Source organism: Sebastes umbrosus, chromosome 1, assembly GCF_015220745.1.
Source record: "Sebastes umbrosus isolate fSebUmb1 chromosome 1, fSebUmb1.pri, whole genome shotgun sequence".
NCBI lineage: Eukaryota > Metazoa > Chordata > Actinopteri > Perciformes > Sebastidae > Sebastes > Sebastes umbrosus.
This window is the reverse complement of record NC_051269.1, coordinates 35,069,851-35,088,773: the sequence shown is the minus strand read 5'-3', so window position 1 is coordinate 35,088,773 and position 18,923 is coordinate 35,069,851. Positions and strand designations below refer to the sequence as shown.

The window sequence follows — 18,923 nt, the reverse complement described above, 5'->3', positions numbered from 1 at the left end:
GTTGGGCTGCAGTTTGCCATGTTATGATTCAAGCATATTGTTTTTATGATAAATGCAGTACCTGTGAGGGTTTCTGGACAATATTTGTCATTATTTTGTGTTGTTAACTGATTTCCAATAATAAATATATACATACATTTGCATAAAGCAGCATATTTGTCCACTCCCATGTTGATAAGAGTATTAAATACTTGACAAATCTCCCTTTAAGGCAGATTTTTAAACAGATACAAAATGTACAGCTAATTTGCGATTAATTGCGATTAGATATTTTAATCGATTGACTAGTATTCAACTAAGAGAGCAGTGCTGCTCTGTGCTGCATCACAGTTGTGTGGTAGCCAAACATTCGCAGCATCCAGATCCAGCTGATGTTTTATTGCTTGGGATCACAGCCAGCTCTAAGAATGTGCTGACGTGAATTTAGGCAGTTAAATATGCTGAATAATGTGTATAATTCACTCAATGTCCCGCTCCTGTCCTGCCTCTGCTGCTCGCTCCTGGTGCAGATTTAAAAAGCTGAACAAAACTCTATTCAGAGAGGGTTTTAGTACAGTAGAGCTTACAGTACAGTAGAGTCCTAACTATACCAAGTACCTCATTAGTCCCAGTTATGAATCCTCCCCTGTCATTGGCTGGGATGTGACAGCTCTCCGCAGCCCAGTCGCATAATCTGATGGCCTTTTTGTGCCGAGCCATTCATCCTTAATCTTCCAGGGCAACACTGAGCTTTGCAGCGCTGCTTTAGTTAAAAGAAGGATTTCTCTCTCTCTCAATTCTCTCTCTCTCTCTCTCTCTCTCTTATGCTTTGTGGATATTATGATGAATGAGGCTTTATCAGGGCACAGAGGTAAAGTAGATTAAAATGACATCTAAAGCAGAAAAATGACCCTCCTCATTTACAGAGCCTGTGTTAAGTGATGAGCACAGATATAAGTCACGGGTCAGCCAACATGACTCGAGCGAAATTCGTTTGCTACACAATGGCGGGGCTCACTTGGGGAGTTACGCTATGATGCACCGATAGGCCTCGGATATGAAGCGTTCATATGGTTTTAATGACTTATGAATGATGCACTCGCTGCCTCTCAGATGTGCAAAATGGTGCATCAATAACGATCACACGCCATAGATAATGTGAGGTCATGTGCGGTCTGCAGGTTGCATATAGGATTACACATATATACATATTCAACACTGTTAGGTTTTTCAACCGTCATTTTGTGCCTCTTGATGTTGTAGGCGATGGTGTAAGATGACGGCTCGCAACAATCTGATCTCATTCATCAAAGCACGAGCCGGGATAGACGTGTCCCAAAAAAACTTCTGTTTTTTGCGGCTACATTGACCCATTAGAGTTTCTAAAAATTAAAAAGAAATAGGGAGTTGGGTTAAATATTTATACAAAGTTCACTGCATGCCATTTGATATACAAAAAGTCTGCAAAAACATTAAAGATTGAGATGTGAAGTGTCAGAGGGAGCGCTGTGGAAACAGAAAGAAGCTTTGAGGTACGACTTGTAGGAAAAAAGGAGAGAAGTTCATTCAGGATGGATGTGTTAAAAGGTCAGGTGTCAGGCCACATCACATTATACAGTCCTCTCTGTTTCTACAGCGATGACAGCCACGGATCATTGAAAGCATCATTTCCTCTGATTCTTTCTTTCTTTCTTTCTTTCTCTCTTTCTATCTCTCCCACCACTTGGTTTTCTTTCTCTTTTTCTACTTATTCCTCCAATTCTGAAATTATTTAGAAGTAGGGCTGTCAATCGTTTAAATTAATCTGCTCAAAATGTACCTTAAAAGGAGATTTGTCAAGTATTTAACATGGGAGTGAGCAAATATGCTTGCTTTATGCAAATGTATGAATATATTTATTATTGTAAATCAATTAGCAACACAAAACAATGACAAATATTGTCCAGAAACCCTCACAGGTACTGCATTTACCATAAAAAATATGCTCAAATCATAACATGGCAAACTTTAATGTGTTTTTTTTCTTTTACATTATTGCTTTGTGTACTTTAATCTAATTTATGTAAAAATGAAATATAATGTCATCTGAGCCATAAAGCTACACAGCCATGTATTTGTCTGACCTCATTAACCAAGCGTCCAAGTATGCTCTGAAAATCTTCATTTGCAATCGTAATTCAAAACAAAACATCAAATGAAAATAAATAAATAAAATAAAAATAATAAAAGTACTATTACTAATAATAATTATTTAAATATTTTAATTTATTTATTTATTAATTTATAAACTACTATAAAACATTCCTTCCACAGATTTTTTTATGACACAGGCTTCAATCTGTCAAAAATATTATGTAACTGTATGTCAGTCTCTTATTTTATGTATGACTCTTTTTTAGCTCTTTTAAGGTGAGTTTTTCAATTACCTTTTTATGTACTTTAACCTAATTTATGTAAAAATAAAATATAAAATCACCTGAGCCATATGTATGTGTCTGAGTGATGAGATGACCTCATTAACCAAGCGTGTCCCAGTGTGCTCTGAAAATCTAAACCATAACAGGCACTTCAGCTCTAATAGTGGAAATACATCACACAAGTAGGCTCTTAACTACTAGTAAATACTGCAGATGTGAATATTGGGACAGACCCTGTTGCACTTGGATCACATTACACAACTTGAACTCAGCAGTGACGGATGGGTCAGCCGCTGTGTACATCATGAACGCTACTAATAGTGGAGGACTGCCAGAGTGTCGCACCAAAGTCAACTGAGTGCAGCTGTCAGATTTGAAGGCTGCATTATTACTGTCGGCCATTAAGTTCACTCTGTCGCTACTTGTCAGCGCTGCCATCAGGCGCAGTGAATGGAAATGGTGGCTAATAATAGTTTATGATAAACAAACCATTCTCATCCAGGTCCTCCTCATTACATAACGCTGTCATAACACAGCGGCACAATGGCAGAAAGTGAGAATGTGAAAGCAGCTGCTTTAATGAGAGCTTCCTCCGTGACAAGGTCCTGACATTTTGATATAACTCCTCAAGATCAACACTGACATGTATTACATACGCTGTGGGGCTGAGTTTAGTATGTGGATCCTGTAGTGCCGTGTAGTATTACATATGTGACACTGTTACATAAACTATAATGCATGGTTGTAAAAAAAGAGTATGTACTGCATGCATGGTGGTTTGCTTTACGTGGATGAAACTCAACATGCAGCTGAGTCTGTGTACGTGTTTTTACTGTTTTTGGATGCACATGCAGAGATTTGCATTTATTAATGTGTGCAAGAGAGTGAAAGACAGACGCAGAGAACATGACAGTGAAATACAGAGAGGCAGCAAATGCTAGCAAGAAAACGTTGACACATGCGGACTGATGGATGGGTGGAAAGGGAATAGGAAATTTGGGGCTCGTGGCAGTGTGTCTGCCTGTGTCGATCTGATTTGGGTGACACTGTGTGACAGGAAGCTGGCAGAGCGCACGCACAAACACACACACACACACACACACACTAACACTGGAGGTCACGATGGAAGATGGAAGTGACTGGAACATATTCACATTCAAACACACACAAATAACAACAAACCTGGTCTCCAAGTCTAAAACTTCTTCTACCTTTTACTTCTTATCGGCCCTCAAACCACTAACAGTAGAATTCAGACTGACGTAAAGCTTGTGTTAACCCTTACAGTACAAAGTGAATAGAGCTTACATTAACTTGTGCATTAAACCATACACAACAGCTGGAAATGAGTAATTAGCCTGGTGAGGTAAATCAAGTCAGGACTTCCATATCTTTATCAGTGATCACAGGTCAGGAGAAGAATTGACCCTCTCCCAGTTTTCAGAAATTTGTTTAGCAGGTCTACTGTTTACCATGTTCACCATCATACAGTACCCATACTACCCTACTATTTAGTAGTATGCCAGAAAAATATTTAGTATGTCCCAATACATAGTATGTTCTACTGCATCCGCTCGAATTTTGCAGCATGCTTTTCTGGGGTCGTGTCTAGAAGGGAACCGGCAAATTGAGGAAACTCTTGCCAGATTGTTAAGGTTAGGATAGATCGTCGGGACAGTGAGTCTCGTGAGAGTTTTTGCAAGTTTTTGCAGATATCAGATCAGATTTCGCAATTTGCAGAAGACACAACTCTTTTCTGACCCAAAATAAAAGTAGATATATGAGCAAGAGGGTCAAAGTTCATGACGGCCTATGTCCTAATTGTATGCATACTGCATGCAACAGTACGTATTTTGTAATAGGCAGCTGCTGTATGTAGGTTACTAAAAGTAAAATGAAAAAGTATGCGATTTTTGGAACATAGCCCTAGTTAATGTGTTAAATTCTGACCTGATGATGGCGCTAGAGGAAGTGTCAGGAGTTCACTTAAGTTTTTATAATTGATCCTGTGAGGGACATGAATGTCTGTACCAAATTTCACAGCAATCCATCCAATAGTTGTCGACCACAAATGTCAGCCTCATGGTGGCACTAAAGGAAACGTCGGAGGATCACTAAAGTCAGTAGGATACATCATCTGGGAACCATGAATGTCTGAGACCTGCTGGCGGCACTAGAAGAAAAGTCAGGGGATCAACAAAGTCAGTATAATTCATCCTCTGGGGAACATGAATATGTGTGCACAAATATAATCCATCCAACAGTTGATGAGATATTTCTGTCTGGACTAACTTTGCTGTCTAGGAAAGACCTAATTGTTGCTGCTCATCAGATCATGAGATGCAGGTTTGTCCGTCATCAGCTTCCCCTCCACTAAGTTCCCTTTTATTACAGCTTCAAACCACTGAAGGAAAACTCCCACAAGGAAAGGAGCTCTTTTGTTTCTTGTACTCTTTAATAGCGTACCTCTGGTTTATGTATTTTTTATAGGATAATGTTTAGTTTAATGGCGCTCCAGATGAATGAAGATGTTCATAATTTATGACGCTTGTGTCTTGTGTTGTGTTTTAAGCACTTTTCTATATTAATGTTTATTGTTCATCAATCGCCTGCGAAGAGAATTTGCCATCGGAGGGAACTGCAATGAACCGAACTACATGCATTTCATGTATGAGCAGCTGACAAAGGATGAAGATTGTTGTACGTTTTCATCTTAAAAGTGCACTTACTATTCCCCGTCCCATCCAGGCCAATGGTTTCTCCTCCCAGGAGACAAAGAGTACTTTGACTGTTATTTTTAGCTTGGGAAAAGCTCCTGTGCTGTTCCCTAGGTGAGAGGCCTGGCCCATCTGATGCCATCAAGCAGTGTATTCATCCCTGCTGTCTTAGCCCACTGTCTATCTAACTGATTGTCCATCTATGTCATTGTCTTTATCGTTTTACTTTTATTATCTCTACAGCCTATTCTCTTTTCTTTCTCTCGATCTATTTCTGACTCACCAATCATCTCTTCCCCCATCACTTGAAAAAGCAAGAGTCATTTTAATGATGATTATACTTTTTGATGAGACTGATAATGTTGCCGCCAGTGTTTCGCCAATGTAGATATAAAAACTGTATCAAACAAAGTCCAAATCCTTCTGCAGCTTGTTTGATTCACAAAATATGAATATTATGTAAGTCAGTGATAACTAAAACAAGTGGCAACGTGTAAGGAAATATATTAAAAAGCCTTTATTGTAGTGGCTATATCATTAAAAAGCCAACATGTTTCGACCACTGTAGGTCTTCGTCAGGGATTAAAACAAACAGACAACAACCAATGGGAAGCAATCACATGATCACCATAATATTACAACATATTACAAAATATCACAAAGAAATAACAAGTAATTTATGTCCATCATCAATGAAACTACGCCTACTTTTCAACGGAGGCTGCAAAACAAACACGAGAGTGAAGAGAAATATACTGAATATAAATATTTCTTATTCAGAAAGCATATAATATACTTCTGTAGATATTTCTGTGTCAGGGCCAAACACACACACACGTAACACACACTTTACATGTAGGAGTGTCTGACCAGAGAGGGGAGTTTTCACCCACACGTGAAAATATGGTGAACCACAAGTCGAGCCTGAAATGCAGGAACCCTGTCAGGCTGGATCACAGGTGTAAACCTTGGCTGACGACTAGTTTCATTATCAAATAACTGCTTCAGTCAGAACCATCACCTCATGTGTGAATAACATTTTCTTTTTAAAAGTATCAGCTCAACTAATTATAATTCCTTGATAAAAAATCTCCACAGACACACATATAGTAGGAATGTTTAACAAAGACACCACAATACATCTTATTATTATTTTATTTTATTTATACAATTTAATACACAACACAACATGACATCAGTGTTTAATTTAGGAAAGCCAAAAGCTGTTTTATGTTAAAGGAACAGACAAGATAGCCCTTTCTGCACTGAGCAGCACGCATGCGCTAATTGTAATATTGCTGCCTTCAGGTGCTCTTTGTAGACTCCGATTTTCGATGCTCAAACTTAAAAATGTCAGTGTCCCAACTCAACACCATGCTGATACTGTTGTTAAGTTATATTGTATTAATGTAAATGTTGCACTGTTTTAGCAGTTTCTATAAAAAATAAATAAATGCAGTGTATTGCAGTGACTCTTTCTCTGTCTTTCTGTGTTCTTAAGTGTGTTTCGTTTGTGTAGTGTGTTTTATGGATGTTTTTGTAAAGCACTTTGTAACTGTGTTTAAAAATGTGCTATATAAATAAAGTGTTACTTACTTTCTCATGTGGGATTACTGGGTGACATGAAATTACACAAGGCATGCATTGACAGACCTCAGTAAAGCTTTCATTTAAAATTACATCACATAGAGCGATTAAAAATATGTATTTAAACGGTTTTATTAGTTATTTATTGTTGTCTGAGCCGTTGTAGCATTTAATTAAAGGATGTTTTTAAGTAGCCTATACCTAGGCCTAATTAATTTTGCATTTACAGTGTAATTATATCTGCATTGGATCTATATATATATATATATATATAAATATATATATATATATATATATTAAAATAATAAATACTGTAGCCAACATACAATTAATTGTAAATGCATTGTATTAAAATAAAAAAATAAATAAAAAAATGTATACATTTACATCTTTACAGGGATTATGAAAGATTTCCACCTTCATTTTTACTTATATAATACTAACAATATTTCCATATTTTAACATAAAGTATACCAAGTTGCTGGGACGTTCATGTGAACCTATCAGAGAACTTTCCGACAGCACTTTTAAATCAAAGGATGTTGTCATTTTTAAGTAGCCTATACCTAGGCCTAATTCATTTTGCATTTACAGTGTAAATATATCTGCATTGGATCTATATATATATATATATACATATATATATATATAAAATAAACGTATATATATACATTTATTTAATTTTTATGTATTTTTTTAATACAATGCATTTACAATTAATTGTATGTAGGCTACAGTATTTATTATTTGAAAATAAATATATATATATATACATACAAATAAAATAAATGTATATATTTACATCTTTACAGGGATTAAGAAAAATGTCCACCTCCATTTTTATTTTTATAATACAAACAACATTTCCATATAAATAAAGTATACCACGTTGTTGCTGGGACGTTTCATGTGACCCTATCAGGGGGAACTTTCCGACAGTACCTGAACGCAGCACGAACAGCAACACATTCCCAGCTCCACAGACAGCAGAGAGAGATCAGCTAAAGAGTGAACACCAGAGCGACGCACCTGGGTTAAACGAGCCGAGCCGGACCGATAAAGTGCACTGCTAACTGGAAAAAAGAAAGAAATTTAAAGTGAGTTTATAAGAACAACTGGAGGAGGGATTTAACAAGTGGATACTGAGATGTAAAGGATGTCATCGATAATAAAGGTGGATTAAACCTGCTGGGATGTTAAGAGCTACACAGTAAAAAGGAGCGACTTGCCCCGACCAGGAATGGCTTGATTTCTCACCTGGGAGAGCTGCAGAGAGGCACACATGTTTCTGTTGGAGAGAAAGAAAGTTTGCTGCGCGTCGCTCGGATACAAGTCTACTTTCTGAGAGGCATATTTGCTTGCTTCTGTGACTATTTTCTCCAGTTTTTCTTTTTGGTGTCGTGCTCATAAACTTGTCCGACAATGTCTAAACCCGTGCTAAAGAAAAACCACTGGACCTCCAGAATGAACGAGTGCTCCGTCGCCAAAGATGCCCGAGGTGACATGAACGTGTCGCTGCGCGGCGGAGCGGAGAACGGGGAGTTCGCCTACATCGGCGAAGTTAACAGCGAGGATGTCGCGCTTTATAAAATAGGACAACTTAATGAAGGAGAGCTGCTGCTGGAGGTGGAGAACCTCTCCATCTCGGGATTACCCTTGTACGACGTGCAGACTGTGATAAAGAACTGCAAAGGTCCCGTCAGGTTGAAAACTGTCAGACAAGGTAAGGAGAAGCTGGGAGAAGCGGCGCGGCAGAGGAGGCGGCACACGCCAAACTCCGTTCAAACTTCTGCGCTTTAATGTTTCAAAGTTGTCTAAAAAATGACAGGGGTTGATTTTTTTATGTGACAAGCCTATTATTGAACCAGAAGGAAGCACTCTTCAATTCGGCACACATGAATTGCACAATAAAGCTTTAAAATATATTAATATAGGAATGTTTAAGTTGGGTTTGCTTCTGTGGCTAAAGATGGAAATATGTTGAGATAAGGCAAGTTCTTCCAAGCGAAATAGTGGTTTATCCAACTGAAGAGTGGGTGACAAAACTTCCAAGAAGTAGTGACATTGTGCACCTGTCATACGAGCAAGGCCACGTTAAATTGACAGATTTTTGAATGTAGTTTGGCTTGTACAGACAACGTAATGGGCTGGGAGAGGTGGAGGAGGCAGCACACGCCAAACTCCGTTCAAACTTCTGCGCTTTAATGTTTAAAAGTTGTCTAAAAAATGACAGGGGTTGATTTTTTTTACTTGACAAGCCTTCTATTGAACCAGAAAGACGTACTCTTCAATTCGGCACACATGAAATGTACAATAAACTTAAAAAAATGCATTAAAACAGAAGTTACCTTTGCTTCCAGAGGAGTTCTGTGGTTAAAGTTGGTAATATGTTGAGATAAGGCAAGTTCTTCCAAGCGAAATAGTGGTTTATCCAACAGAAGAGTGGGTGACAACACTTTTAAGAAGTAGTGACATTGTACACCTGTCGGACGAGCAAGGCCACGTTAAATAGACATATTTTTGAATGTAGTTTGGCTTGTATTTTAGAGAAACTACCACCTGCCTGGTTCCAGGTGGGATGGGAAACACACCTGCTCTCTTATATTGTTTATTCAGCTTCCCTTTTGTTCTGTCTCTTTACCAACCCTTTGAAATGGCTCACATGTTAAGAAACCAATTATTTTCTTTTACTGTCTTTTACAGAGAACAATACATTCAACACCTGGAATAATCATAGGATTAAGCTAAACTTTGACTCTATGTAGTAGGCCTGTATGAATAGCAGGTGATACCTGGAGTTTCAATTAACCCTAAATTTGTAGTAAGCCAGGCACATTATGTGAAATAAAGTAGTGAACATTTATTTATACAGAGGTAATCCACTAAATAAGCAGATAAAAAGCAGAGTTGGCCTGTGTCTGTTTAGGTTGTATTGCATCTGTTGAGTTCTCAAACAGGCTAAACTGGCAACACGTCTCTAGCGCCTCACAAGAATGGGAGCATCAGTCATAACAGAATAGTGAACATCAGGCCAGTGTGGCCGGTCTGGCTCGTTCATGGTCAGCTTGACTCAGCAGGGCTGTGCGGTTTGACACTGAGCCTCTCTGACAGGCTCCCAGCGCGGTAAAGCAGACTGCTGAAGGGATGCTCGGAGCCAGACTAACTTCCTGTAGAGACAAGACAAAAGAGCAGCGACTCTTCAAGGACAATTTCACATATTTAGAACCTGTGAACGCAGCCGCCGGCAATATTGGCTGGGTCTGCTCAGAAGTGGCATTCAACATCAAAGTAGTGCTGCATTAATTTCAGGACAGTGTTACCAGACTAGAAAAGTCCTCGACCTGCATATTACATTTTGTGCCACTGCATTGTATTTGTCATCACTTTTGGCACTAACATGAAGAATGCACTATTCTTCTAGTGAATATAAAAAGTAGGGAAAATCAAAGTGAAGGAGAAAACCTTCAACTGAACATGTAAATATCCTCTTTGGGATGGGGAGCATCGGGGCTAATGGAAAACGTGGTCCAGCTCTGATCAGTTCCTGTTTTCTGATTGTAGGTTTGTTTACCACTCAAATCACCGGATGTAGTGTTTGTTTGGGAATAAAAGGCTTCAGACCTTTCGGTCAGTTTAAAAAAGAATTCTCCATGTAGCACCTATCATCACGCAGTTCAAAAATACTTTGAGTTATGAAACTTAGCAACGGACCTAGTTAAGTACAAATAGAGCAAACTAAAGTTAAAGATGGTCCTGCACACAGGTGTTTTCACTTATTGGCTAATCACACCTCTAAGTAGGTCGAAGATGGGTGGAGCTATGCTGGTGATTATGTGATGTCACCAAAATCAGTAGGCCCTAGAGATAAAGAAAGTATATTGCCAAGAAGTGAAAGTCAATTGTTCGTTCCATTGCAACATCAGCGCCCAGCAGCAGAGCTACGTTCCCGCCATTTTGGACTGAATGCAACTACCGAACGCCAGTAAAACGTCCGCCTAAAAAGTGCTGTATAAAAGTAAAATAAAATTATTTCTATTCTATTGTCATATTCTACCGAAATGGCCTGTGCTGAACAATGAAATATTATAAATATAATAAGCATGTTCAGTCCAAAATGGCGACCGCAGCTCTTGTCAAAAAAACACTTGAGTTTCGTCTCTTTGCTTCTATACTATATGGTCCTAGTTCCCCCGAAAAAAAGCCAATGGGATTTTTTCCATTGAGTTTTGGTCTGGATTATTGCAGAAAATAAGCTCTGTGGCAAACAGACGTTTATGATATATTTCCAAAAACCCATTTAAAAAAACCAAAACAAAACTATTGACTTCCAGATGAGGGAACCGGAAGTGCTAAAATGCTAACTCATTTCCTGGTTTTAGGACTCATTCCTGTAGCGCTCTATTTTTTCACAGCAGACATTTGGACTCGTCATAGTAGGAGAAGCACAGGTGTTACCAATAACATTAACGGTGGCTGTGTGTTATTCAAGTGTCCCAGTGAGGCGTGACCGCGAGCCAGCAGGACCGTCGTTACTTTTATTGTTTACACCTGTGCTTTTTCCTACTGTGACATTTTAAAATGACTTTTTGTAAAAAAAACAACAAAAACTTTTCTACTAATGATGAAGGTGTATGATGTCAATGCCCTGACTAATATAATACAACAGAGAACTCACAGGACAAGTAGGGAGATGTGAATCAATCTCAGTCTGTAAACTCCCACATAGTCTTGAGAAGAGAGGTCTAATTAGGACAAATAAGTGAAAACACCTGTGCGGTTAAATCATACGTAGAGGTTTTAATATCCCCCTTTCACAGCAGCCAGTTTGACATGTCAGTGCAGGGTAAAGACAGGTGTAATTAATCAAATTAATTATGGCCCTGTTGCATTTAGGTGGGCCAGGGCTCTGGTATTTTATATGCTGTCTCACTGGAATGGATGAGACACTAAATAGAATGAGACCATAATTCATTTTATTAATTACGCCTGTGTTTACCCTGCCATGATGTGCTGTGAAAAGGGCCTATTGAGTTTTAAAGTGCTGGTCTTAATGTTTTAGTATTGATTCAATGGATCGAAAGTGATCATTTCTCACTGTTGGTTACTTTGACCTTTCAGGATATCTGTATTTTCGTTCGCTCAGTTCATTCGAGTTACATGTTTACTAGTTTTTCAGTGATTCCCGGGAGCTGCGGGTGGCTCGCCTGCTCCCATTCAGTAACTGCAGGGGTAGTGTGTTGTGATATAAAACTCTTGCTGCAGGAGGAAACAGCAGTAAACAAATCATAGCTCCAAGTGGTGGACCTCTTTTTGAAAAGTTTGCCAGTTAAGTGCTGGATTTATTTCTTATTGTGGAGCATGTAAATAGAAAACTATCTGGTCATTTTAATTAGCACTCATGTAAATACTTTAGAGGGAATCACATTTTTAAAACTCTGGTCTTGTAGCATCAGCCAGTGTTGATCATGCACACACCCCCATCCTTTCTGCACTTTAATGACTTTAGACAATAGGAGGAAACTCACTCCTCACTTTGAACCAATCACAAGTCTCCCAGCTCTTTTTTCCAGGACCCATCTGGGGATGTCGGGTGTCACCGCCATACAACGTCACATGATCAAATTCCATTTCAAGTTTTTTAATAATTCACGCTGTCTGGGATTTTCCCCTCCCTAATCAGCCTTAATTGGGAAAATATGCTCGGCAACAAGGGCCATCTGTAAAATCGAAGTGACCTAATTTTACCCAGCAGAGCTTGTGCCATTTTCTCACTTTAATCAAGTGGGATGTGTGGAGAGAGAGAGAGAGAGAGAGAGAGAGAGAGAGAGGTACTGCTGCAGTGTCTTGGCTCTCTCCACGAAGCGTTTGCTGCTGTCGACTGCCAGCCGTATAAAGAGACTTGTTGAAAAGTGTTAGGTCGGGACCTTCAGCACTCTATTCAGACCTGTGAGCGCCCACACATACATACACACAGGGGCACTTACGGTCTGAGCTGATAAAAGGCTCTCTAACCAGTTCTGCTGCAGAGATTGTGTTGTTTGCTTTGGGTATCAGTGGAAAAAGTACAACACACACACATATTCACTGCTGCAGAACACACACACCCTGTGCACTGCTGCTGAGTCCGAGCTGACTTCACTGTGTATCGATCGGGCAGAAGCTGTGGGAAAATAACTGGATTATGTAATTATGGACTATTACATACAAACACACTCATGCACTCTCAACCTTTTAAACCAGCAGCTACTACTAACCCTCCTAGTGCAGCTCAATAATACTATAATGACAAAGACAGTAGGCCGTGTTTGCAAACAGAAACTCACATAATGATAAGACTGATAAACACCAGAACGTCTTTATGGATAATCTTCTTATGAGAAGATGACCTACTGTAGTGCTCCATAATGCAAAACACACGCCATGTACAAACACACAATCACAACAGAGCGGTTTCAGATTGAGAGCAGATTAGTGTCATGCTCTCTCTGGCGTTGGTACACATGTTGGGTGTGTTGGCAATCAGGGAAGTTCCCATGATAGTGTGCGTGTGTGTGTTCTTGCACTGTTCTGTTTCATGCGGACAAAAATATGGCAGCTATTATGGTTTAAGATTTGAAGTAAGTAAACTTCGAGCCGTCAGTGAGCGTCTATCGGCCTAGTTTTTGTGGTGGGTCTCGCACCGTTGGCTCTAGTCTGCCCTTGTCGCAGGTTTTTTGGCCGATTCAGCATTGGCTGTTCAGCTTAAGCAAATCAGTGCACGAGAAGAGAAATGGAAGTGAAGAAAGCAAGCAAACGAGTAAAGTCAAGAGGGCACACACAGAAGGCTCTTCTCATTTTTCATCTTATCTGATCATTTCAATACACGGATATTTTCACAACAACGTGGCCATCACTCACCATCAAGTGGTGAGTGAGAGTGGTGTGAATATGAAAACCGGCTTGTATATCCGCCGTCCTCGGTCTCCCGTTTTCCCTTTTTGAATGACTAATACAGACTACCGCCACCTGCTGGTGTGGAGAGTTATTTCTTCTCATGCAGGTGCAGAACGTACGTAGTAGTTGGCCGTTGGCTGTAGTCTTCGCGGTGTGTTTGGGTGCAACTTTTTGGCCAAGACACAGCAGGGTTTCTGCCATAAAAGTTGTTTTTGCTGAGCAAAACTTGGAGGAGCGGCTTGTTATAATGAGAATAGCGCTGGTCCACCTTAACAGCCCATCTTAAGCGAGCCTGAGCCGAAGTTGTGACTAACTTCGGGGCTAACCCTTTCAGTAAACAGACTGTGGCAAGCAAGACACGGTAACCTGGCTTGTGTCTAGCATTTCTTCACCCACAGCCTAAACCGTACACACACTGCACTGCTACACTCACAGCTATGATGTCTATACTAGCCATCAGTCCGTCACACAAACACGTCTCCTCTCTCTCACTGTCTGTACCGTACACCAACACTCGCTAACGTTAAGCACACAACCTATGAGTTATTCCTTAAAGGGGTTCGCTACTTGTAAAACACATTTTAGTTTAAAAAACATCTTAAAAATATATAATTCCCCGATGCTTAGGCCAGCCGGGGAGTTAATTTGGGCACATTTGATTTGTCTAGGCCTTTAGGGTTACTGTAGGTGTGTGTTGGGGATATCAGGGCGTAGGGATTGTAGCCAACAAAGGTCTTCACAAGGACTGTAAAAAACAATGTGTGTGTATGAATGTGTGCGTTTTGTGGACATGAAAAATGGCACAGTGGCCCAGAGTTCATGGGTTTCCCCAGGCAGGAGTTATGCTGCGTGTGGGTCAACAGGATTTGATGCATGTGACCACTCTCTCTCTCTCACACATACACACACAATAGAAATTTAAATCCTCTTCACATAAAACAACCATCGCTCTCCCAGACCAATCAGGAACTGAGGAAGTAGGTGTATTTCTTCCCAAGCTGCATTATATTACGGAGCTGGTGTGATGAACGAGGCCTCGATAGCTATAAATTCCTGCAAGCAGAAAACATTCTGCCTTTCATAATGGCAGTGTGAGTTGCTAACCATGGCTGCTCGAATTTACAACACCGTGTTACTGCATTAACTCCAAGCTCCGTGTGTGTATGTGTGTGTGTTTCTGGCAGGGCATTGCATATGGAAGTGTTTATTTCCTTTCTCCCAGCAGGAAGTTGGACACCCCTCCTCGCCCCAACCGTTCTTCCACCTTTGTGTTCTCTGACAGCGGTGGAACGACTTCACTTCCTCCCTCGTAGCAGGCTTTAGGAAAGATCTCTGGCTTCAATTTCAGGGTGTGTGTCTATGTGTGGGTTTGTGAGCGAGAAAGAGGGAGAGAGATAGAAGTGTACAGTATAAGCATCTTGCCTACTTTGTGCTGAATTTGTGCTTGTGTGCTCAGCTTAAGCTCCGCATTTAACTACAGTGGAGGGACACTCGGTTACCAACTAAATAGGCCATGAAATTCTGTCTCACTAATGCAGCGCTTTTTGTAATCCCACTAAAGAGGTACATATGCACACGTGTGCAGTCTTTGCTCTTGTTTGCTGAAGAGAATAGTCTTTCTCTTCCTTAATTAGCTCAAGTGTAGGTTGTTGTATCGACTCTGAATGGGAATCGGTCACACTTGGCGCTTGCAGTTACACACTCTGTCAGATGAAGAGAAAGGCCAACTAATTTACGATAGTGAGTTTAGTAGAGGCGGGGGGGAGGCAGTGAGGCAGTTCCCTTTCCTTTCCTTTGAAGACTGCTCTTATCCAGTGTCCTCAAATTGTATACATGCTCAGTCGAGGAGTGTGTATTTGTGGGCAATGCGTCAAGATTTAGACACGGTTCACAAGAAGTTCCTGAAGACACTCCTGAATACCAAGGAACATCAGGACCAAAGAGAAACAGCTTGTTAGATCTTTAGTTGCTAGACATTAGTTGACTGAAATCAAAAGCCTGTGCAGAGATTTCTAAAGCAGGCAGCTGTTTCCTTAATGGTAACCCGAGCCATGAAATGCTCCTGAGCTCCTTATGAGTGTCGGGACACACAGGGAAATTAAAGCTCTATAAGCTTAATATCAGGCTGCTTTGGTTCAGTACCAAAGGTAACTTTTAACCTAGCCAATGAGTAGGATGAGTTGACACATCTACTCAAAAAGGCATTCACCCGTTCCCACACTGTCAATCCGACTGCTTGGTTAGCATAATCCCCCCAGCTGGGAGGTACAATGATGTCAGTGTTGCTCAGTGCGAAATTCACCTCCAATCCCAGAACAGGTGAACGTCTTCATTAGAGTTTTTGTCCTCCTGAAAATCCTGAAAATATGCATGTTATCAGTTGCTTAAAAAGTAACTTAAAGGTACTAAATGCAAGTTTGGGAGCATTTCAATTGCCTGCAGTTAAAAAGAAAGGCAAACTTCATCACTGAGGACCCTTCACACCCCCGTCACCCATCCGTCGCCACTCCTTCCAGAGATTTTCATCAGGCAGCTGCTTCAGTGTACCTCTGGCCAAAAAGAGGACTAACAAAAACTCTTTCATTCCCACTGCAATATCTATTTTAAACAAGGCCAAATAGACTAGGGATGCACCGATCCGACTTTTTCAGTCCCGATACCGATAACAATACCAGGGCCTTGAGTATTGGCCGATAACGAGTACTGATCAGATACCAGTGTTTAATTACTAAGCTGTATGCCTCACTGTGTGGAAGAGACTGGGATCATTCTTTTATGTGTAAAGCAACATCAGGATTGACTTAAACATTACTTTCCTAACTTTGTAAAACAAAATGTAACAAATAAATAGACTGTCACTACTTTTTCAGCTTTGCACACTTGCTCTTATTTATTTATTTATTTATGTCGTTGTTATATATTTTTAACAATAATATACATAATTCGTGAGCCCATACCCTTAGACAATTTGTTCATTAAAACACAAATTATGACACCACAGCCCTAACTAGAGGTGCACTCGGAGAGCGCAGACCTCCGCCAAGGCAGGTTTCATGTACGTCAATGACTGAAAAAAATTCCCAAAGCCGGATCAAGATCCGGATTGCCACCAAAATATAGTGGATTGTTGTGCCACAACACACCCCTCCAAAGAAATTCATTCAAATCCATCGTGGACTTTTGGAGTAATCCTCCAAACGGACAAACCAACAAACCAACGCCGGTGAAAACATAACCTCCTTCCTAGGCCTTCAGCCTTGGCGGAGGTAATTACAAGCCGATGTTACGTTCATCTTCCCATCGCCCCCTCCAAGTAGAACTAGTTTTACTAGTAAGGTAGTGGATTACAGTGTTGTTCATGCCACTCATTCACATCCCTCACATATCTGTAACTGTCACTCTCCACTGCCTATGTTGAAGCTTTGCTAAGCTAAACTAGCAGTTCAAGCAGCTCTGAACCAGCGTTCTGGTGTGCTTGTGTTTGAATGCATTTTTGAAATTGTGAAGTGGGTGTGTTCAAGCTGAAACAAGGTGTTAAGTTGCTGTTAAAACTTTCCAGGTTTAGAGCCAACCAACCAATCAGAACCAGAGCCACCTTTTGAACAGTAAATCGTCAAAATGTGAAGTCGGTAGCTGAGTGGTGAAATGTTGTACCAAAACACCAACCACTTCAGAGGTAGCTGACGCTTCAGTCTCTTTGCCAGCCTTCACTGTGCACGCAGTCTCTCCACAATGTTTGAGCATATTAGGCAGTTCTGTTTTGTGTCAGGAACGGGATAATATGCCTGCAGATAGTAGTGGTGTCTGCTTATGCATGTGCGCCCGTTTGCGTGCCAGACAGGCCGACATGGCCAAGTCTTTCTGTCAGTTCTGCTGCAGTTAAACTCAGATGAGATGTGCCTGCAGCGGGCAGACGAGGACGCAACGTAGTGGTTGTGGGCATCATTAATAAGGCTGAGACGAGACCCAGTAGCAAGTGGATGTGCCCAAGAAAAATGCTGCTAGTCTCTCTTGAAAAGTTGAAAGTTTTATGCGTTTTTTAATGTTTTTAATTCAGCAGGGACTTCTGCACAAAGACACGTAGTTAAGTGCTCATCCTCATGTTTCTGTAATATGAAGTTGAAGCATATTTGAGACTCAAGATGGTAAAAAGACACTTGGAAGCTTCCATAGAGTTAATTTGTTGTCATTAAAGCTAATCGGCAGCTTGTTATCTTTCTCGTCCTGGATGCACCTAGAAAATCTATATTTTATCTCTCAGGCTCCTTGAGATATAAAGGCCTTACTTCCCCAGTCTGCTTCCTTCTTTTCTTTACTTTTAATTATGTTGAGGCCTCGGGGTCTGTTTACACAAATCCCATTAATGTAAAGTCTTTGGGAAGCTTACTCGCACACATTCATGTGCACACGCAGGCAAAACAAGGGAGTATCAACAGGTTTAGAGAGCAGTCTAGCCCCGATTAAGAGGATTTAGACACGAGTCTGTCTGTTTGTCCACGGCGGTGAACACACACACGTCTCCAAACTCCCGGGGTCTTCCTGCAGAGGCAATTATGCGGCTCACAACAATGCCTGGTTGAACCACACTGCCTTATTCCTCCTCCTCCTCCTCATCTCTCCTCGCTCTATTCATCTCGTCTGCTCTCTTTATCTCTCCCCTCTCAAGTCTTCATCTATTCTCTCCACACTCATTGTCGTGTGAGTATGGGGATTGTGACGGCTCTTATTAAGGGGCAGCCCGTTCTGACTGAGTCCCCCCCCCACCCCGTCCTTTTCCTGCTTAATGAAAAGAATCGTTCCAACAGGTCACTTCACAGCAGTTATGGATGACGGTGTGTGGCAAAGCGCTGAAGACAGCTTTATGTGGGTGGCAGTCACTGTGAAGGGAGAGTGTGCTGGATTATGGGTAAACGAATTAGCTGGGAAAGATTTGAAGTAAGTAAGGAAGGCATATTGGTAACATGTGTTAAGGTTTGTGGGGAGGAAATGACCACTGACGTGTGTTTCAAAGTATCTCTTGATGAACCAACAGCGGTGGTTCTTCCCAGAAGTATTTTAGTAATTGATGCATATGTAGTCAGTGAGGCACTATTGCAATTGAAAATTTTGGTAAGACGCTTATTCGAGTCAAAAGGTTGATTCTGATCTCACGTTTGTACGATAAATATGCAGCTGGGACTGTCAGCCAGTTAGCTTAGATTAGCATAAAGACTGGAAACGGGGAAACAGCTAGCCTGGCTCTGTCCAAAAGCTGGAAAAAGTTTAAATTTTATCGGCAAGGTGCAGCCAA

At 40.7% G+C, this 18,923-nt stretch overlaps 1 protein-coding gene across 1 annotated transcript in view; it reads left to right on the top strand.

Moving 5' to 3' along the window:
* The first annotated feature begins 7,671 nt into the window (after positions 1-7,671).
* magi1b (membrane associated guanylate kinase, WW and PDZ domain containing 1b) overlaps positions 7,672-18,923 on the top strand; it is a 173,423-nt gene continuing 162,171 nt past the window's right edge. The window contains 1 exon segment of the mRNA XM_037786085.1: positions 7,672-8,423. Coding sequence (XP_037642013.1) covers positions 8,123-8,423 — 301 coding nt within the window. The 5' untranslated portion in view covers positions 7,672-8,122.